Source organism: Dendroctonus ponderosae, unplaced genomic scaffold (genome assembly GCF_020466585.1).
Source record: "Dendroctonus ponderosae isolate FM_Combo_2020 unplaced genomic scaffold, Dpon_F_20191213v2 Dpon_F_20191213_2, whole genome shotgun sequence".
In the NCBI taxonomy this organism is placed as follows: Eukaryota; Metazoa; Arthropoda; class Insecta; order Coleoptera; family Curculionidae; genus Dendroctonus; species Dendroctonus ponderosae.
The window spans coordinates 17,879,004-17,899,801 of record NW_026018165.1 but is presented as its reverse complement, the minus strand read 5'-3'; the positions used below and the strand labels follow the sequence as shown (position 1 = coordinate 17,899,801).

The following is a 20,798-nucleotide window of genomic DNA, read 5'->3' as shown; positions in this document are numbered from 1 at the left end:
TGAGAACAGTGTAAGCGTTCAAGCAAACCACTTCTGAAGATGCAAGCCACTCGTGCTTGCGAAACGTCATGAAGAAATTCTACCGAACGACGGCCCAAAAAAAAGCGGGAATAATGAGAGAATAAAAAAGTTTTGCAATAAAGAACTGAGTCAAGAGAAGAAAACTGGGAAACGAAGAATGACAAAAACATATCTGGCTGCTGGTTGGAATTTGGAAGAATTTAAACGATAGGCCCCATCGATAGGCCCCATCTATACCGTACGTCTGTTCAATCTGAACTTAACCGCTCAAAAACTCCACGCGAAACTAATTTATTATTATTATTTTCATGCACCGTGCGTTTGCCTGGCGATCGACACACTTTTCTTTCATTTGATTTAATAACGCATTTGCCTCAGTTCTCTGCTGAACATTTCAAATGGAATTGACATTGATAATGGACATGAAGATAGGGTGTGTCCTTTAACTGATACATCAGCTTTTATATCCTGAGGAGAAATTACAATTCTATAAGTGCTCCTGATGGTAATCGCATTGAAAAAGGCAATTTATAGTTAAGGAATCAATCCTGCTAAGCACTGTGAAAAAATCGCCTCTAACTTTAAAGCAATTACTTTAACTAAATGGGCGATTTATAACATAATAAATTTTCCACCATCATTCTTCATGCGGATGACGGGCAAAATTCAATCCGTCAATAACGTAAAATGCATTCTTTACTATTTTATAACTACGACTAGCAGAGGACAATGTTTCGAAAAGTACACGCATCAATATGATTGATGCGAACTGCAATTTAGAACATTCAAGCGTGTAATATGGCTGTAATGTGATAGACGTGTTTTGCTATATCACGGATTTTTATTTGTATTTATTATATCTTTAAAGCAGGACGCGTCGAATATAAAGTCGCTTTTGATTGGACGTAACCATGTGAAAAGCAACGGAAATTTGTCAACCCACTCACAGAAAAAACGAAAGTCGAGTCTTTATTTGACGTTTCTCGCTATATAGAGCAGTTTGTATCAATTGGAAATGTTCCATCTTCCGTTAAATTGAAGCTCTTCAACTGACACACACTTTATACAACGGACAAGTAATCTGAAACTGGAACATGAAGATTTTCGCTCGAGTTCGCTGACAAAAACTGCTAACTGGCAACGCAGAAATCCTTGAAGAACTAATATAGTTAGAAAACGAAAATCGATTTTTATTTTCCGCAAAAATCAGAAAAACACCGTTGTTGTTTCCGCTAGCTGCAAACTTTTCTAAATTTACAAGTAACATATAATTGGGAAAAAACAGGCAGCTTCTTTCAAGTCAAGGGCTCGAACTGTTCGCTAATTAATCCACGTGTCGAAAACAGTGAAAACATACGTAGCATTGTTTCGCACTATTTATACAACAGACCAACTTAACTAACGCACTCTCATACTATGGATATGTTATGTGCGCTATTCACAGTTTACGCTGTTTACCAGCAAAAACTGCTCTGGCTTTATTAATCTAACAACCTGTTAATTAAACGAGTTTTTTTTTCGTTCATATCCTTAGGTAGCGGCTAGAGGTTAAAGGTACAGTAGTTATTCAGGTTTTAATGCCAAATTAAATTCCACACTAACAAAAAGTGTGTAAAAAAGTGTGCACTTATTGTGCGAAAAGGGCCGCTTTTAAGTCTAATCAACCAAAAGGCGATAAAAAGTAATGAAAGCCTGACGAATGAGGCTGTACTTTGAGGTATTAAACGCTTTTGGTAAATTGGACCGTCTCCTCCTCCTCCTCCTCCTGACCTTTCCCTGCCTCCCAGAAACCCTGCACGCACAAAGAACCTAAGTCTGGTTTACGACGCCTTTCGGTGCGATTTATTTTCACCGTCTTGGCATAGAACAATAAAATGTTACGCCTTTTTTCAATTTATAGCCCTAAACGGTCCTGGGGTGTGACGAAAAAATCAGGAATAGAATAAGGATTTATGCGCCTTGGATTTTTCATTATTTGCTTTGGTCTCAGTGGCTCGGTGAAAGGGCGTGGGTTGCACTCAGGCCGCATTATTTATTCGGAAAAAATTATACACATTCATTCAACTGCGTTCGAAGGCTTTTCATCACTTTATGTCCAGATATTGTGGACGCTGAAAGTGGAATTTCATGAAAACGTGTAAATTAGTTGAACGTTTCAATATCGGGAGCGAAAACCGGCTGGAGGAGGAAAAATCGAACAAATGGAGTATTTAGCAGAGACGAGCCATCGAGATTAAGGCTCAATTTTACCAAAAAAAAATCTTTCCATTAAACTAAGTTTTAACAAATATTTTCGGTCATTCATCAAACAATCACGTTTCTTAATGCAAAATACTGTTGGTGCGTTGAAGTCACTTCGTTAATCTGAAGAGCCTGAAGATGTTAGTCCATTAAAGCAAAGGATGATCGTTCGAAAACGGCATCGCCGAGGTAAAAATCGTTTTTCAACTTGGCGCATAAATCGTCCAGGCAATTCCTGTTTTTTGGCCTTGTCGTGTGATAACCAAAACATCCATAGTGCCAGAAAAACGTCCAATATGTTTGAGAAAGTTCTTCCTAGTTGTAAGTTTTGTGACATTTCGTCTCTAGAACGAGGATTTCTAAATGCGAAAAACTCGATCAATTCAATGAAATGCGGAACTTTAAAAATAGAGGCTTCGGTTTAAAAACGGCGAAAGCCTTGAATGCACGCGTTCTGATTATATAACAAAAAAATTGAAAACTGGGCAGATGCTCTGGAGAGTTAAAACATGCAAGAAGGCCAAATGCAATAGGAAAACAGTTAGGTTTTCGTGGTCTTTGAAAAAGCTTGAGCAAACCACTTCTGAACATGCAGGTCACTCGTGCTGGCGAAACGTCGGAAAGAAATTGTGTTCCCCACGACCTAAAGCCCGAAAAACCCACCAGACAATAAATAGTTGACCACTTGATCACGATTTGCTTAGTTCAAACACCCAACAATTGGGGCGGTTGAGGTTAAAAGAAAGTTAAAGTCAAATGTGGAAAAAGCAAATATAAATGCGAAGGCCGCTTTGGCTTTCGGAGAAAAGCAGGAAAGTTATTCGATTGCCCGAAAAGTTTCCCACAGTCACTCGACGATCAAAATGAGCCCAATTTGGCAAAGTAGCATGTTTTTCATTCGGCAGTAAAAATCTATTTTCGTTTCACAGTGTCGAATAGTGTGCGGGTCCCAAGAAGTAAACTTTTCCTCCAATGAAAACGGGAACTTTTTTCACATAGAAACACATAAAACCGTAAAGCTCCAATCTGCCAGAGAGATAATCGAGAGCTGGAAAACAAGCTCCAACAATGGACTACAGAGTGGATTTTACGAGTTTTTTCCATTCAATTTGACAAAATTAGATTTCGGCTCCCTCCTTTTGGACTTTATGTATGCAACTATTGCATGCGGGGGTCAGTTGCCGATCCTTTATTTGTGCTCGTAAAAACTTTTTAGTGAGCTAGTAAATCTAAATGTTACTACTAGGGTTCTTACGGAATGTGACGCCTTTATGAGGGGACATTTCAGGAATCAAAACCTCCGTTGCTTTTATGATTTATACATGGCACTAAAACCAGTTAATAGCAAAATAAATTTGAATTTAACTCTTAATTGCTTACTGACTCTAAAGAGCACATAAAGAGGTTGGTGAAACAAATCGTTTGTCCCATTGGGCCTAAAGCCCGTGTCGCATGCATCCGTTTGTACGATGATACGATGGTACGAAAGTGTTTCTATTGGTTGGAGATCTGTCAATTCGTCCACGTCATACGACCACGTCATACGACGACGGACGAATTGACAGATCTCCAACCAATAGAAACACTTTCGTACCATCGTATCATCGTACAAACGGATGCATGCGACACGGGCTTTATTACTTGACTGTTGCTTTTTTGCCACGCTGAGGGCATAACTTTGTGGTGGAGTTCGGTCAATTTGCGGTTTTTGCGCTCTTAGTTTGCCTCTTGTTGGTTGGAAAATTCTAGTAAAACCCTTTTTTGTTGGTACAGAAAAAAATATCCTTTTAGAGGCTCCCAAGCTATAGACAGTTTAATCAATGAATCGAAATGCTCAGAAGGACAAAGTCGCAGTTTTTGCCCAATTGTGCGCTCCTTTTTCAAAAATTCGTATCTTCTCATTCAAAGCGGGCAACAACTTGGAAGTTGCCCACCTTATAGAACACACTCGACTCTGAAAAGCCTGAGAGTTTCACTCACGTCGCATGAAAGACCGATTTTATCGCGTCTTTAACGCGCAGATGAAAACTCATTTGCATGTTTGTCAAAGTTTGTTGCAAAGTTTCACATGCATTGCACCAAAATCGGATTTTTGAGCGCTCGGTAGACGCAGGTAGGTAAATAAGCGGATGACTGAGCGATCAACTGAACGCCTTTTTCAAAAATCTGTAACTTTAAATCCAGCGAAGCTGGCAAATTAACACTTGCAGACCGTCTAGCACACACATGGATGGCTCTAACGATTGCCAAAGTTCTACTTAAATTGCGAAACAATCTGATTTCTAAGCGCGGGCAGAATCAAAGGCGTTTTTTTCAACTGCACGCTTTTACTTAAAAATTCTTAACTTGCCAGTCAGAGCGGCTGGCAGTTTGAAACTGGGACACCCTATAGCTGATACTTGGCCCTGAAAATCCTGAAAATTTCATTTGAATCGCAGTTAAATTTGATTTTCGCTCGATCTGTAAGCGCAGGTGAACAAAAAGAAGCTTCCGCTCAACTGCACGCGACTCTTTAAAAATTCGTAAGCTTCGACACAGACTGGCTCTCAAAACCCTGATATTTTCGATTAAAAAACTCTAAACTATGGCTTTTGGGCGCTTGAAACGCAGCTGAAGAAATGGAAACTTCACCTAAGTGCACGCTCTTTTCTTCACCACGCCTAAGTGAACACTCGGTCCTGAAAACCCTGAAAGTCTCATCTTTATCTCATCAAATTGTTCGCCTTAGAGGCTGGGAGTTGATGACTAGACAAAATTGCCCAAAAGTAGTTCTCGATATGGGCAAATATACAGGAATGGAAACAGCGTTAGATAATAGAACCGATGTAGATTTAGGATGCAGAATATCGGGCGGATTCGTCAACAGATCCATGGCTTAGTAACAAGTCAGCGTTTTGCGCCGTTAGTCTAAACAGCCTCAAGCGTATTTGTCCATGATTGGGGCAAATTTCATGTTCGTGTCAAGAGCAGCCCGGTTCGAGCCCCTATTCAAACATGCTGCTAACGCTTCCGTGTATAAATGAGAAATGAAGCAGGGCGTTAAATCCACGCTGTTAAGCAATGTTATGCAATATTAAAACTTTTACGACATCGTAAAGTCTAAAGCAAAATATACAAACGGTGTATTTTAAATGGGGCTGGTGCGAGGAATACGCAAAAACATCAATCCCGAAGGGGCCGTTTATTGAAAATCGTGCTGGGAGGGCACCATGCAGATGAGAACGACTAAATAGCCATTCGAAAAATGAGGAGAGAACATTCATTTTTTTGAACATTCATTTTGATTCATGCATAGCTTATTGCGGGTATAAATTTCGGGAAAATGATGCTGTGTGCTTGTTAAGTGTGATGCAATATTTTATAATCATGAAATTTTACGGCCACTGTACGTTAGCATAACGGTCATAAAAATGTGCCAAGGGATAATAAAGCTCAATCTGCTCCCAATCTCCACATGGGACAAAACGCAATTTTCTGCACCACCGTTTGCTCGCTTATCTCGCAGCCCAGGCGTTATCAAATTAACCCAACGTTACTCTGCTCACTGCAGTATTTCCAGTACATATTCACCGAGAGAAATTGCCGCCCCTACTTCCACATAGAACAACACTTTTGGTTTTATAGTTTCTTTATCGCCTATAGGCGGGAACATAACCGCTTCACGTAAACGAGTTTTTTGACAAAATTACATTGCGCGATCGTAAAGGGTTTGCGAGTCCCATTTGGTCCACCTAGTCGCATTTGTTCTAAGGGCGACGACAGGAGCCATTTAAGCTGAGATAAACCACTTTTATATGGTGATAAACTGCGCTGCGACAAAAGCATTTTTATGCTAAGCGAACTCGTCGGCCGGTTTTAAGTTATAGACCTGATGTAGGTGTCCCAATGGGAATTTTCAAATTTTAGTGTCACTTTTACAATGTGTACAGTACAATGTTTTGCTCCAATTTGACTTAAGCACGATATCTCGATGTGTGTTAATCTCAGGCACAGCCAGAAGGAGGCTTTGATCGGTGAACACTCCCGAAACCTGCACTTGTGTGCCTGTCTGAGATTAACACGCATCGAGACCTGTACGTGCTTACATCAGAAACCTTTGACCTACGCGAAAAGCAAACACATATTTACACCTATAATCATCATAATCAATGTATGTATGTGGCAATCGTGTGGACAACGTGTCTGTGTCATCTCATCATTTTTTTTTCAAAAATAAATTATATTTATTTATCAACACTAGCGTGTTGATTCCCATAAGGATGAACGGTTGCCAACTGCGGAATAGCAATAATTGTTGATTAATGGCCGTTGAAAATAAATACCGAAAAGAAAAAATAATTAAGTAGTTGAATCTTTGATTGTACAAGCCAACAGAACAACTGGGACCCATCAAAACTGGTATTAGATAAACGGGAATTTAAATACTCAAACCGAAATGTTGGCAACCAGTCAGAACTTTCAATTTTGTTTAGGGTTATTTTAAAAGTGTCTGTTTTTGCCACAATTCGAAAAATATTGAACGACGGCAAAAGTATTTTGAAGAACAATGCCAACCTCCGGAGGCTCTTAGGGCGCCTTGGGGATAAAAGTGCGATATTTTTTAATTTGCTTTTCAGCGCCCCAAAAACATTTTTTATTATAAAATTGCTTTTCAAGCGCGACTCGCAGGTTCGCTAAGTCCTACTAGAACGGCCAGCGACATCTGTGCGAAACAATCGTAACCAATTTGAATTCTATAAACGTATAGTGTGGTGGTTGATAGAGGCTGACTCGATTGGACAGCGTGAGCCAAACATGGAAAAAACATGTTTGTTTAATGCGTTAAACAACAGACTTTATACAACTGTGTTGAACTACTATAATAATGTACCTCTGAAGGAAGCTGACATCTGATGTGAGGCAATCTATGGAATTAATTCACTGGAGCAGAGTCCAATGGTACCCACCGGTCCCACTTAGTTAATCTATGGGTCCCACCACCTAAAAAAAATATCAATTAGAAAAAGTAATTAGTGGTTGAAACCAGGTTCCACAGTGGCCTATTTTGTAGCCAGCACGGTATGTGAACTTGTCACACGTGCGCTAATTACAATGCAAAATTAATTGAAAACAAATTCGGTTCCAGCAACCTTATAACGTATCAAATAGTTCAGATTCAATTGGCCTGTACGTGTGTCTGGAACACTTTGAGAATCAGGTCAACAATAACAGCAATGCGCTCGTGTACTGCTCTGGCCATTTTTCAAATGTTTTTTCAACGTGTAAACTGTCCTCGAGCCACAAGGAATGTGTCCCGAAATTTATTTTCAAAGTAACGCAACCAATATACAGGGCGTGTTGCAGTTTGCCTTATCTAATGTAGTTTTTGGGTATTACTTGGTCCAAATGTGGGTTCAAACAGTCCAAAAATACTCTTGAAAACTTTATGGCAGGGTGAATCCTTGTTAGGAAGACGTCAGAAACTTCACAAATACAAAAGGCGCGTTTCTTGAGTAACACCGCGCTCGCGGTCGCGAAATTACTACGAATCGGTGAAGGAAATCTTCCCCTTTCCAGAAATATACACTTTTGCGAACACAGACGCGACTTTTTGGTGATTTTTTGCAAACTTATGGAGCAACTTACGCGTGGCTGTTCCATTCGCCATTACGCAGTCACCTTTGTGTCAAAAAACAAAAAATGGCGTTTTCAAACTGGTAAGTCAATTTTTTTCTCAAATGCCTGCAATGAATCACTCAAATGTTGAGAGTTAGCATTGAAGCAAATTTACTTTAATGTGCTAAGTAAGTACTTTTGGTATGTTTTTCAAACCCATTTTTTTAAGTTTGTAACTACTGTCAATAAACCAACCATACCAACTAAAAAATATTTACTGCCAACCATAAAACTCATTGGTGGCAATTCTCTTCTGTTCTATCGCGCTCTCTTTCTCCGAACCCAGAGCGTAATTACTCCTTTGCTAGCAGAAAATTAGCAGTTTTGCTTATTGCTTAAAAACGCACAAATAAATGCGCCAATATTTAGCTAAAATTCCGGAAAGCATCTACGAAATCAGTATAAACTAAAAAATATTTTCATATTATCCCCCCTCTTTGTTACAATCCGACATAATAAAGGCAACATCGCCAACTAAACGAGGTTAGAAAGTAACCAGTCAAACGAAATTCAAAAACATTGCATAAAAGATGTGAGAGAGTTCGGGGATGAATTGAGCTCCTTTATCTTACTGGAATGGCCCTGCTTCAGCTCACTCTGGCAATTATCAAGCCCCATATAATAAAAAACCCGACCTCCTTGAAGGGCATCCAAAATGTAATCCTGAAGTCCAGCTTCAAAGTAGTCAGATCCAAAAGGAAACCGATCTCACTGGAAGAAGCTCAGTATTTCTACGAGGAGCACAAGCACAAGTTTTTTTACAACAGATTAGTGACCTTTATGACTAGGTAAAAAGCTTGCAGCCACAGAAAGCTGCTATATTTGCTATCGTTTACAGTGGAGCGTCAGACTTGTACATACTAGCCAAGGAAAACGCCATTAAAGACTGGAGAAGCCTGATGGGGCCCACGAAGGTGTACAGGTCTCAGTTTGAGGCTCCTGATACCATCAGAGGCAAATACGGCCTGTCGGACACCCGGAATGCCACACACGGCTCAGGTGCATGTGGATACATCACAGCGTTTTTGGCAATCGCATTAAATTTTATCGGTTCTAGATTCGCCGGAAACAGCTCGAAGGGAGATCGGGGTGTTTTTTCCAGAATTTGACTACGACAAATGGTTCAGGGAGGAAGAGGCAAAATTTCGCTGCTCCCAGCTAAAGTTTTCATCCGATGAATTTGTGCATTCAGTTGACTCTCATTAGATCGACCAAAGTGACTCAATAAATAGTTGTTTTTATTTCCAGTTGGACTCACAAAAATTAAAAATCAGTCGCCATTCTCCCGAATAATAGTCAAAAAATGGACACTCTATGCGCGTTTACGCTCCATCCCAGCTGAGGAGCTTTAGAATGAAGCGTTTTTGTACTAAATAAAATAACTACAATATCAGGCACATTCTCAATTCATTTAACAAATGCACGATTTAAATTTACCAAGCGCCTTTCATCAAGTCACCTATAAAAATACTTTTGTTTTCAAATCACAGCTTCCTAATAGAATGTCCCAAAACTGCGCTTTGATATATTTATTGACACGCGCTTTAAGCATTTATTTTAACATACACTTTCGGTCTTTGAAACACTTTGATGCCGCCATCGATCCTCTTCAATTCCTCCTCAATGTCCATTTTCCTTTTCTTCATTTTCAGGGTATCATTCCTGACGGGCATCATGTTCAGTTCTTGTATTCTATCCGCGTAACCTACAGATAGAATAAATAATTAAATTATATTTGCAGAGTTCTTGAGAGTTCACGCACTTTGTCTTAGCACCCTTAACGTTTCCTTCCTCTCCTCTTCAGGCAAGAGAATGTGCCCAGGTGGACAGTCAGCATCAGTCTCAACAGGCGCGTCGTCCTTTCGATCCCGCAAATATTTGGGAACAACCCCGCGTTGGTAGCTCGGGGGCGCCTGGGCTAAGACCTTCACAGGGCTTTGCTTGGGAGGCTTAGTCTTAATGGTTTTGTTCTCCTTGATAAAGTCCTTGTCCTCAAAAGCTAACGCTTCATAAGTGAGTTTAGGTGTTGCGGTTCAATAATAACTCACTTAGATTCTCCAGATCCTCACTTAGGCCTGCTTGAGGCTGATCTCCTTGGCCGCCTTGGATTGGTTTTTTCGCATGCGATAGTGCGCTCGGGCTGGGGTACTTGATAACGCCTGTGTCGTACAAGCGGGACATGTCTTCTTCCCTCTCGGTTTGCATGCCCCGATGGGTGAGTCTTCCATTGTCTTCTGGCGTTGAAATGTCTCTTCTCTTTGGCTGTTTCACTAGAAGAACGCGGCAATTAGGGCTGGATTTAGTATGGGGGATGTGGTCAACCTTTGGCTGCTTTATGCGGTTGAGGCCTGATGCTAGTGGGCTGTTTTGGAGGCGGCTTCGCCTCAGTGGCTTGCGATTTTGCATCAGTTTTAGTCAAATTTCCTAGACTCCGACTCGCCGTACTTTCCCTCGACTGGCTCAGTTGGGGGACGTTTCTGTATCTACCCTGAATGGACCGTTTGCGCGGCTGGATTACGCCTGCTTCCTGCAGGATGCCTTGCATTTGCTTTATGGACTTTACATTCTCCTTAATGAAATTTCGCCTATAAACAGGTTCTGGAATTGAAATGATTTGATCAAAGGGACGCTAGAAAAGCTGCCCGATCTAAGCGTTGTTCACTCACTTGGTTCGGGGAAAACGCCCCTCAAAGTCGTAGAATACATACTGGTTCATGGGGTTTACTAATTTTGAAAATCACCAAGTATTTTAGGGGTATCTGACAGCGACGTAAAAATTTAACATTACTGGTTTAAGACTGCTATGATCAACAATGAAAGTACCCCGAATATCACCTGGCAATAAGCAATAATCAGTCCACATTCAGGCTTAATGACATTAAAAATTCAAGGGGCTGATTTTCTGGAAGGAAACATCAATAGAGTGGAGGCGAATGTAAGCAAACAACAGCAATCATTGAAAGTTTCCATTCAACCAGTTTAGTCTCGTTCAACATAAATGTTTGTATTTTCAACATTTCCAATGTTTTTGTACCAGTTTTGTGGTATAGGTTATGTGGGTTTTTTGTAGTTTAAACAAGCTCTCACTCACTCTTTTTACATCTATGGGATCTAAGGATTCTATCTCTGTCTGACTAGTAAGCAAACAAAAATCCCCTAAGCAACGATCCGAAAATCTGGCATCAATGCAATGTAATCAAGTGACGTTGTCGGTTGACGTTGCGCATTGTCGCAGTACAAGTCGCCATTTTTCGTATCGTGCATTGGAAAAAGGCTGAAAAGTGGTGACGACTGGAATTCCAGTTGCTGGTTTGAATCTGAAATTGCAGATCATGTCGGCTCACGATCAAATGCGAGCAATGCTGGACCAGCTTATGGGTACTGGACGAAACGGTAAGTGGTTGCCTTCAGTGCAATATTGATTTTCTGACCAAGCTGTTCCACAGGAGAAAATAACAAGTTTCACGTGAAATACAACGACCCCAAAGTATGTAAATCCTTTCTGTTGAGCTGTTGTCCTCACGAAATCCTCTCGTCTACGGTGAGTTCAATTTTGGTGCAAAGCTAAGTAGGTGGTTATGAAATGTCTGGTTCGTTCATGTCCCTGGTTCTAGCTAAGCGGGGGGATTGCTTTCATGTTTGTTTTGTTCCTAATCACCCTCCAAAGACGTATGTTGTAGATTAGTCGAAGCATTGATGTCATCCAATTCGAACCAGTCAAATGAACGAACCAATTACAGTGTTCACGATGAAAGAAACTGATTATGCCCACATTTAACGTCAAAAGCCGTGTCCCATGCATCTGTTCATACGATGTCTTTAATATGTTGTAGTCCTTTTAAAGCCTCTGTCCCATACGATGATACGAAAGTGTTTCTATTGGTTGGAGATCTGTCAGTTCTTCCGAGGGCTAACGAATTGACAGATCTCCGACCAATAGAAACACTTTCGTATCATCGTATGGGACACAGGCTGTAAAAGGACTACAACATATTGAAGAAAAATGTCTGAAGATGCTTTTTTCTCAATATTTTCAATCATTGAATGAAAAAACCGCCTAATGTGCCGCACCTTTACGACACTCTCTATATTAAATAGAACTAAATAATCAAAATATTTATTTTAGAATGAATACATTTCTAGCTTTTATCGTGAACTGACTGTATTTTATAGCGATTTAGTGTAGGTAATGAATTTGTTTATTCAATCAACCATGTATAAAAAACTCTGAATCCACTTAATGATTTTCTTCGGGACACTAATACGATGCACTGTATTTTCAGAAACTTCAAATATCTATTAAAAGATGAGGAAAATAGGTGTTAGTTTTGTATGTAAGTACATTGACGTACGTATAAAGATCAATTTTTAGGCTATTGTGGATACTTATAGTAAAATTTTACATTTTTCTGCTTTTGGGCAAAATCAGTTTGAGCTATTTTTATAAAACTTCAATGGCGACACCGCTCCTGCCTTGATCCTTTATCGAAATAGACCGAGATTTAACCAAAGTAGAAATCAGCGACAATATTGATAATTGCCAGAATTTAAATTCTGTTTTATAGACGCAAGTGCGAACAATTTTAAACCCGCTTTGGAAAACTTACTAAAATTAATTTGTGGCCAATTAGCAAGTTTCCAAAAAAACTAAGCAATTAGTTGGTGTTTTCGGAAACAAAAAACTATTCCTTTTCTTCTCCACTTTAATTTATAAAAAAAACCTCTGAGTACTGGTTTTTATCAATATTTCATTCATCAACAGATAAGCCACTGGTTTTGGTAAGTCTTGGTATATTAGTAGTAATACTTCGCCGCTAACCTTATTCTGAGCAAATTTTTGGTAAGTAAAAATTCCTCAACAGAAAATCAAGCCTGCGAACGTATCTGCTACATACATACATAAAGAGCGCAATTCATCCGCACGGTTTTCTTGATACTGTGAGTATGATTTTTTTTACGATAACGGCGTCTAGGATTCGTATGACCAATTTTTGTGAGTATTAAAAATCGTTATTGGTCCAGCAGTTTCAATTGAAAATTCGCCAAATTTGTCAATTTACGAGAAAAATCTGAGTGGAGTAGCAAAACCTTGTAAGTTTATGAACTATTTAATATTTGTTAGTTTTTATTAAGTATTTACAACCAGTGTCAAGTTCACAGTAAGAACATCACAACTTAATTTCCTATGCAACGAAACGGAAATAATATCTAGCATTTACCCAACGAGTCTCTAATTCACGTTTCTCAACCTTCACACAAAACTTAGTTGATTTGAACAAGGCTTGTTCTTGCTGTGTTCATGTAAAACAATGGAAATCAAAAATTATACCTTCGTGTATCCTTCGAGATTTTGTCTGAAAATGTATAGAGTGGCTTGTAGTTACATGTTAAAATTATTTCCTAATTTTCTTTGTTTGGCAGCGTATGGACTTGGGCGAGTGTCCGAAGATTCACGATTTGGCTTTACGTGCAGATTTCGAAAATGCCCAGAAAAGCAAGGATCACTTCTACGACTTGGATGTAAGCAACTCTAAACCTTCTATACAATCATTCCACGGATTCAATATTTTCTTTTCGCTGCTAAATAAATAACTTTCAGGCAATGGAACACTTGCAAGCGTTTATTAGCGACTGTGACCGAAGAACTGAGGCAGCTAAGCAACGACTGGCTGAAACTCAGGAAGAACTATCGGCTGAAGTGGCAGTCAAAGCCAATAGTGTTCACGAACTTCAGGAACAGATCGGTCAAAAGCTGGCCAAAGCTGAACAACTAGGCGCTGAAGGTTTTGTTGATGAAAGCATGAAGTTGATGGAAGAGGTCAGTGAGCAGCGATTTGTTTTGCTACCCGTTCTTCGATGATTAAATTGTGTCCTTTAGGTCGATGATTTGCGGAAGAAAAAGCTTGAAGCTGAGCAAGAGTACAGAAATTCGATGCCTGCAAGCAGTTATCAACAGCAAAAGTTGAGAGTTTGCGAAGTGTGCTCAGCTTATCTAGGAATACACGATAATGATAGACGATTGGCTGACCATTTTGGTGGAAAGCTGCATCTAGGATTCATCAAAATTCGGGAGAAACTCATGGACTTAGAAGTGGGTTTTCAGTTGTGTGATGATATTAAGGGTCTTGACCTGATTTTGTTTTTTATAGAAAACCGCTGACAAACGCAAAGATGAACGGAAGAAAGCTTTTAAGGACAAAGACAGAGATGATGAAGGATTTTCGGGAAGGCGGTACAGAGAACACTATGTGGGTGGTAGAGAACTGGATAGAAGATCCAGAAGACACAGATCCAAATCCAGAGAGAGACGCGATAACCGGGACAAGGAAAGGAAGGATCGCGACAAGGACAGGGAAAGGTATTAATTACGATTAGGTTGAAAGTACTGGGTAACCATCGTTGTGCTGTTTTAGGAGGCGATCCCGATCTAAGAGCCGCGACAGAAGTCGCAGGTCTCACCGCTCGGGCTCAAGCGACAAAAAGCGCGATAGGGAACGAGAATAGATAGGAATGTTGTTTGATGCACTTAACTTTCGATTGGAATAATTACAAATAGTAACGTTATAAACCAGAATTTTATGTTGTCCCTAACTTCAACAATGCTTATCTTTTTTTGTCAAACCGGAATTTGATTCTAAAACATGCCGCAAGTTCCGGTTTGGCAAACATCGCGTTTGTACATTGAACCGTGTATATTCATTGCTTTTCCTTAACTGCTTGCTAATTAGCAGTGCATATATTTTAGGTAATGTTGTAAATAACCCGCAAATGAAGACGGTTATTAATTTATCAAATTGATTAATACATTACAAACGTTCTGGTTTTTGTAAATCGTATTATAATATGAATTATCTGCAACGTTTATAAGTTTTATAGCTGTGAAAATGAAGATTTTCGTAAGACTCACCAAACAGCTAAGAAAATGAAAGCATTAACATCGTCAGAAAGGTCCACAATTGCACTAGTTCATTACTTAAACTCTATATCTAATTAAACATGAGAGGGAAGTACAAAGAGAAATTGTTAAGAGATATTCAATGCATATGAAATAATACATTGTTACGTGTAAGATTAGTTTGGGTTTGTAGATAGATTATTAGAAGTTGTGTTGATTATGGTGTTCCAATAAATTTTTCTGCATGCGACCAGGATGTTTAAGCTCTTTTGTAGGACACATTGTAGATTTAATGGAAATTTTTGTTTAGATTGAAGTCTGAAGTACAAAACTCACAAATTTTCAAAGGAACTTAAGTAAAATTTATTAAAAAGGCAAAGGACTTTCTCGTGTTAGACTTCTAACTGAAAATGTTTATTCTTACGAAATAAACTTTACAACTGTATGTTATTGAGAATCTGTTTCTCTGCTTTAATCATACCGTTGAACCTTTTCTCAGCTAGTCTTTCCTTGTTGGCTCTTTCCATTCTCCTCCTTATTCTGTCCAGAGTTTCCTCTGATGGTTCTGGCTTTTCCTGCAGAGAATCTCTAATGCACTTTCTAAGCTTTTCTAGACAGTCCGCCAAGTTTAACTGCTGGTGTCTCGTGAGTTCCGAACGGAACACTAAGTGGCCTTCTTTGGTCAGCTTTGACTGAAACTGAAATTACCATGTAGCTGAGTTAATTGGGAGGGCATATTTACTTTTTCCAGGAGTTTCGTCTTGACTTTATCGCTCAGCCACTTGGCTGAGTTGGGATGGAATCTCACATCAACCTTCGTGTTCACTTTGTTTACGTTTTGGCCCCCCGGGCCTGAGCTGCGACTGTAAGTGATTTCCAATTGGTCCAAAGGAATATAACCATCAAAGTCTGGCGTTTGGGATGTTGCGGGCTAAAAAGCCACAAAGTGCATTGGGAAATGAGTATTATTTTACACGTACCTTGGTGGGTGTAGTAAGTTTCAAGCTACTTTGAGGGTGCAGCTTCTCCAAGCAAATTGCACTTTTGTAACTGTGGTTTACACTGGAGCACTTGAAAGCTGGGGCATGTTTAACTGAGTGCAGTAGAGAAGTGAGTTTCCCGATGCCAGTCATTGTTTTATTTGTATAAACTTGCACAGAAATCCAGATTTTAAAAGTTATTATGACATAAAAAAATGGTTAGGGAGGCGGATAAATGATCTTCTTTTTTCTTTTCGAGCAAACCGAATCTGGAATTTGGTTTGTCTCTTTCTACCTTAGATAGCTGAACAAACAAAGATACAGCTTCCACCTGATCTGATTGTAGAATTATGGATGAGCAGTGTGCCCTTAACCTGAAAGACGTAAGGGTGAAAAACGTCAAAAATCCAAAAAATGTAAAAAATGGATGAACTGCAACTGTCCGAAACGTTCCAGCGCTATTTCTCGGATATATTTTTGTGTTGCGACGAAGATAAGTCGGGAAAAGCAAGCCTGTATCGTACCACCGAACTAGTCAAGTCGGGAAATATTCCAGATGATATTATTGCCCAGGTAATTGCTTAGGTGTGATATTTCGATTTGTTTACCAACAGTTTCCCATATTAATATCCCTTTTTGTGGCTGTTTAACTCTGCTCGCCCCCTAAAACTTTTGCTAGTATCCAAAAGCAAGCATCAATAGGCGTTTCCATCTCAGAGTTATATCAGCTCAGCCAGCAGGAATAATCATGGGCCTTTAACACATATTTGCTGCATTTCCTTGAAGTTTCACGCGCTTTTGGTATCGCCGCTTAAAGCTAGCACTCAACACTCACTGAATTATTTGATAGCAATTTTTGAAGTTGCTCTGGTTCAGATCTAAAGGTCTCCAACACACTCGCATATCTTGCGAATAGCTTTTGATTGTAGCTGACTTGTTGATACAGATTGCGGAAATATGCTGGATACCAGGCACCAGCTACTTGAACAAGAAGCAATTCTTTTCCGCCTTGAAGCTGGTCGCAGCCTATCAGGCCAACCTGCCCATTCGCAATGATCTGATCACCAGCAAGCTGGAGATACCGTTACCCAGATTCACTTGGGGAAATTTAGAGTCTGAGTCGCCGGTGGCTGATCTCATTGAGCTGAGAAACGACGTGGAATATCACACTGATTCCATCAGCACTGACTCTGAAGCAGAGAGTGAAACAGTGAGATTTCCGATAGTTTATTCGTAGGTGAAATTTAAAGCTTTGTGCTTCGGCAGGTGCGACTCTCGCCTGATGTTTCCAGTCCTGCTTCGGATAGTCCGACGCCAACGAATAGTGTGCAGGACAGAAACTGGGCCTGGCAGGGCCTGGTGTCCGAGGAACAAAGACAACTTCTAGGTAAAGGAAATCGATGTGAACAGGTACTGTTTAATCCGCTGTTTCTTCTAGAAGAAGAGTCATCGGATAAGCACAGCAGTGACGATGACACAGAGGTATCAACGGAGGTCTGGACGATTAATTCCGAACAAAGGGACTACTATACTAAGCAGTTTCAAAAGCTGCAAGAGAACACGAGCGCCTTACTGCCTGGACACATAGCTAGACCGTTTTTTGAAAGGTCACAAAAACTGTCTTCCACTAATGGACTGCAATGAAAACTTGTCCATCTTTGCAGATCTCAATTGCCGGTTCTGGAACTAAGAAAGATATGGCAGCTCGCTGATGTGACTAAAGACGGATCATTATCGCTTCAGGAGTTCTTGACGGCCATGCATTTGGTCAGTTTATACCTCATTGACGTGTTCAACTCCTAGCAATGCAACTGCTTGCAGGTGGTGCTCCGAAAGCACAAAATCCCCATTCCTGATGCATTGCCAGCCAGTTTGGTCCCCAAAGTGGAAAACCCTCGGCCGCCCAGTCCAGACGTCGATCTCGTTCCTGCGGCTTTGTCGCAGCGAAAGGAGGCAGTCAAAGAATGGACCAAATTCGTGGACAGTCCCACTAGTTCGACAGTTTCGTCGCCAGGTCAATGCTCAAACGCTCATCGAGAATTCCCTGTATCTAAATCTCGCTTACAGGCATAAAGCCGGTTAACTTCGACTTTCAAATCGACCAGAACGATCCCGATCTTCGCCATCCGGTGCCTAGAAGATTAACGCCGGAAATGGTAGCAGCGACTGCTGCCCAAAACGAGGACGTGCCCGATGCCATTGACCTGAACGGCCCCAAGAGGACAGAAGGGAACCATTTGCAGGTACCAGGTTCGGGACAGTTTCGCCGAAAGTTCTAGCGGATTGTTGCTCTAAAAGGTTCAACTGTCTGTCCAACAAAACAGTGCCATTCAACGGCCGCAGCCCAAAAAAATCAACCCTCGAGGACTGGGGGCCATTCCGCCGCCCCCAGAAGAAGGTGGGCCAGTTAGTCTGCCTGCTTTTCCGGCTCCCAAAAAGGAAAAACCGCCGCCGCCTCCTCCCAGGCCCTTTAAAACACACGGCCGAAGTTCCTCGTTGGATTTGAACAAGTAGGCATTTAGCAATCAATCAGAATTTCAAGCCTGAATCAATCATTCTTCAGGCTGTCCAAAACCAATCCGCCACCGGTGGTGCCGCCGCGCGTTAGTCCCAACAGCACGCCGAAGAAGTTGCTCAATCAGCGCTCTGAAGGCGATGGAGTTCAGTTGGAGGACAAGGCCACTTTTGCCAACATCCGCAAGTTTGAACAATACGAAAATGTTCCAGATGATTCAATATTTCCCGGTAAAGCCTTAGAGAGGCATCATTATTGGGGCATCATTAACCGTTTTTTGTATGCAGGTGATGTTTATGAAGCCGAGAGGAAAAAGCTGCTGGCTAAACTGTTCGCGCAGGCCACATCTGAGGATGTTCCGAAGAAGCATGGCGCCTTCGAAGTGTACAGGCAAGTGATGTAGAGGTTTTTTGTTTTTGTCATTAGTGGAAGCTGGCCGAAAGGTTAAAGCTAATGGAAATCCGATCGGGTTAGGGCGTCGCCCCCTTTCCGGGATTTGAAGTAGCAGAACTTCAAAGTTTTCTTGCTGTTTAGGAAGCCGGGAAAATCTTCTTCCGGTGATAAGTCGCCTTTAGACGCTCTCGAGGAGGAGCAGTGGGAAGAGTTCGAGCGGCTTCAGATCGAAAATACTGCCCTTTTGCGAACGTGTCAGGAACTGAGCCAAGAATTAGCGGATATCAAGGAGGAAAAGATGCGATTGAGGGTGAAACTAGAGAAACTCCAGGCGGTGCAAAATGGAGACTAAGCCAGGTAACGTAGATCGGTTGTTATAGATTGTAAGAAAGGTAATGTTGGCAACAGCAAACCAGCAAAAAGGAGATTCAAGTATTAAAAATCATTGCTGTTCCCAACATTAGGTTTGAGGTATTTGGATTATTTTCGTCAATTATTCATTTTTGCCTTTCGCGCCCTTCTGGTTCCCACCTATGAAAGTTAAGTCAGTAATTGAACAGTCAAGAAACTAACACGCGCTTGACTATTTTTCTCCAACTTAAACTGCATAGAAAAGTGTTTTAAATTGAGTAGTTGAAGTTTATGACAAAATTTTAATGCAAAGCGTAATATTGCGTCTCAAATATGTTTCTAAAGGAATCGTTAAAAAAATTATGTGATACATAGGTATATCTATATAATATAGGATTCTCATTTAATTTTTCTAAGATGTGTATATTATTATCACCACTTTTGCGTTTCTGCGAATATTGAAGGTTTTGTTGAAATTGTTGCTGTATGTATACAAGTATTATTTTTTGCTTTTGCATATATTTATAGTTTTGTAAGCAAACGTAAATTCAAAGTTCACACTGGAACAAAAACAAGCAATTTTCAGCCAAAAATTGATCCATCTAAGGACAGCGTTTTTGTTTTTTATATCTGACCAATTTTTATTACATACTATGTAAAAGCTGTAGTTAATTTTCTATTTGTTTATTGTTTAGAAATTGATCTAGGTTCTATCTAGACTACTTATAGACCCTGTATTTTAAATTCGAATAAAATAACGTTAAACCTATTTAACATATTTTTTATTTAAACACACTCAATACTACAGCAATAAAAAACCGCGTAGAGCTCTAAATATACAAATATTCCGATAAAAACAATGTTGAAAAATATAATTAATATTACACAAGCATGTTGTAAACTGACTAGATCAATTGCAATCTTTGAAACTAACACCTAAACAATATAAAATAATTTCCTTAATGTATGTGGTACTTTAAATCAGTGCCTTGGTATGCTAAAGCCCTAAGTTCTCTCACAGTTTCCTCACTAATCTCCATGCCTGGCATATTGGATAGACATTCCAACTGGTGCCTGAAAGCGTCTTGGGCCAGTATCCTAAAACGCCGATTGAATTCAGCACCCTACTTGAGTAAAAAATCTCAATTTCACTTACCGTATATTCACAATCTCCTCGCCCATTCGCTTAAAATCTCTGTAGAAACACATTTTAGCTGAATGTGGACCTTTAAACGGTGGCAAATTAAATGTATGATCCTCCAAAGGAACCATAGCTGGCTTATCACAAAACTATTGCAAAAACTGCTCACAGACAAGAATGGGATATTTTCAACGCCAAAAAAATCCCGAATACTCGCTGAAATTACTGACTGGTTCTCATTGAAGCTAATCAACAACAATTAAGCGACTGAACTGAGCACAGATGGTTGATATCGATTTCCGTATAATTGCGAAGCCGAAATTAAGGCTTTATCTTGCGGTGCAGTCGAAGATAAAGCCAAACTGTGCGTTGGGAGCGAAACATTTAAAATTGTACAGATGGTTATTTTCAGACATGCCTCAGCAATATGCAGGCGTCTAACAATAGAAAGTAATTATGCCCCATAAAGGGGCAAACGGGACGGGGCGATTTGGGTTTGCGTCAAAGGAACAAGGACAAAACCGTCTAGTTAGGGGTGGTTTATGTTTGTCAGCTGGGGTGAATTTGAGCGTGACGATTATCGGCCTGTTTCACGATCTACAAGGG

The 20,798-nt window shown here is 40.2% G+C and overlaps 5 protein-coding genes and 2 long non-coding RNA genes across 14 annotated transcripts in view; 3 read left to right on the top strand and 4 right to left on the bottom strand.

Annotated features, from left to right (window-relative positions):
* The window catches only part of LOC109545317, a 16,198-nt gene extending 8,092 nt beyond the window's left edge, over positions 1-8,106 (bottom strand). Inside the window, exons 1-2 of one of the 3 annotated variants that reach the window (XR_007280956.1) lie at positions 7,392-8,106; positions 7,133-7,242 (exon numbers count right to left, since the gene is read on the bottom strand). This is a non-coding gene — a long non-coding RNA (uncharacterized LOC109545317). The remainder of the gene's footprint in view (positions 1-7,132; positions 7,243-7,391) is intronic. The other 2 variants (XR_007280957.1, XR_002172656.2) reach the window with 2 other exon arrangements.
* Positions 8,107-8,370: 264 nt separating this feature from the next.
* On the top strand, positions 8,371-9,146 carry LOC109545316 (nucleoside diphosphate kinase 6). The gene is made up of 3 exons (XM_019915932.2): positions 8,371-8,705; positions 8,756-8,916; positions 8,975-9,146. Exons 1-3 carry the CDS (start codon positions 8,494-8,496, stop codon positions 9,121-9,123), a joined length of 522 nt encoding a protein of 173 aa, XP_019771491.1. The 5' UTR covers positions 8,371-8,493; the 3' UTR covers positions 9,124-9,146.
* Positions 9,147-9,431: 285 nt separating this feature from the next.
* On the bottom strand, positions 9,432-11,026 carry LOC109545313. Of its 2 annotated transcripts, none has more exons than XM_019915928.2 (5): positions 10,584-11,026; positions 10,240-10,515; positions 9,966-10,187; positions 9,680-9,916; positions 9,432-9,622 (listed from the first exon to the last, which is right to left on the bottom strand). In XM_019915928.2, the coding sequence occupies exons 1-5, from the start codon at positions 10,621-10,623 to the stop codon at positions 9,462-9,464; spliced, it is 936 nt and encodes a 311-aa protein (XP_019771487.1). In that variant the 5' UTR covers positions 10,624-11,026; the 3' UTR covers positions 9,432-9,461. The 2 variants fall into 2 exon arrangements, with proteins under 2 accessions (XP_019771487.1, XP_019771488.1); XM_019915929.2 differs by having other exon boundaries at positions 10,240-10,502; positions 10,584-10,980.
* An 83-nt stretch (positions 11,027-11,109) lies between these two features.
* Positions 11,110-15,269, top strand: LOC109545312 (putative RNA-binding protein Luc7-like 2). 3 transcript variants are annotated; one of them, XM_019915927.2, is made up of 8 exons: positions 11,112-11,310; positions 11,364-11,458; positions 12,201-12,251; positions 13,339-13,437; positions 13,517-13,735; positions 13,796-14,008; positions 14,067-14,275; positions 14,331-15,269. In XM_019915927.2, exons 4-8 carry the CDS (start codon positions 13,342-13,344, stop codon positions 14,419-14,421), a joined length of 828 nt encoding a protein of 275 aa, XP_019771486.1. In that variant the 5' UTR covers positions 11,112-11,310; positions 11,364-11,458; positions 12,201-12,251; positions 13,339-13,341; the 3' UTR covers positions 14,422-15,269. The 3 variants fall into 3 exon arrangements, with proteins under 3 accessions (XP_019771484.1, XP_019771486.1, XP_019771485.1); XM_019915926.2 differs by having other exon boundaries at positions 12,201-13,008; XM_019915925.2 differs by lacking the exon at positions 12,201-12,251 and having other exon boundaries at positions 11,110-11,310.
* Positions 15,193-16,044, bottom strand: LOC109545314 (peptidyl-tRNA hydrolase ICT1, mitochondrial). Its single transcript, XM_019915931.2, has 3 exons — positions 15,793-16,044; positions 15,555-15,743; positions 15,193-15,510 (listed from the first exon to the last, which is right to left on the bottom strand). The coding sequence occupies exons 1-3, from the start codon at positions 15,943-15,945 to the stop codon at positions 15,247-15,249; spliced, it is 606 nt and encodes a 201-aa protein (XP_019771490.1). The 5' UTR covers positions 15,946-16,044; the 3' UTR covers positions 15,193-15,246.
* A 108-nt stretch (positions 16,045-16,152) lies between these two features.
* Positions 16,153-19,820, top strand: LOC109545311 (ralBP1-associated Eps domain-containing protein 1). Of its 3 annotated transcripts, none has more exons than XM_019915924.2 (11): positions 16,154-16,365; positions 16,739-17,002; positions 17,059-17,179; positions 17,234-17,399; positions 17,457-17,559; positions 17,614-17,806; positions 17,860-18,035; positions 18,091-18,302; positions 18,356-18,537; positions 18,595-18,697; positions 18,842-19,820. In XM_019915924.2, the coding sequence occupies exons 1-11, from the start codon at positions 16,216-16,218 to the stop codon at positions 19,050-19,052; spliced, it is 1,881 nt and encodes a 626-aa protein (XP_019771483.2). In that variant the 5' UTR covers positions 16,154-16,215; the 3' UTR covers positions 19,053-19,820. The 3 variants fall into 3 exon arrangements, with proteins under 3 accessions (XP_019771481.2, XP_019771483.2, XP_019771482.2); XM_019915923.2 differs by having other exon boundaries at positions 17,231-17,399; XM_019915922.2 differs by having other exon boundaries at positions 16,153-16,365; positions 17,059-17,399.
* On the bottom strand, positions 19,817-20,746 carry LOC125503535. The gene is made up of 2 exons (XR_007280954.1): positions 20,208-20,746; positions 19,817-20,149 (listed from the first exon to the last, which is right to left on the bottom strand). It is a non-coding gene; the product is annotated as an uncharacterized LOC125503535 (long non-coding RNA).
* Between the last annotated feature and the right edge of the window lie 52 nt (positions 20,747-20,798).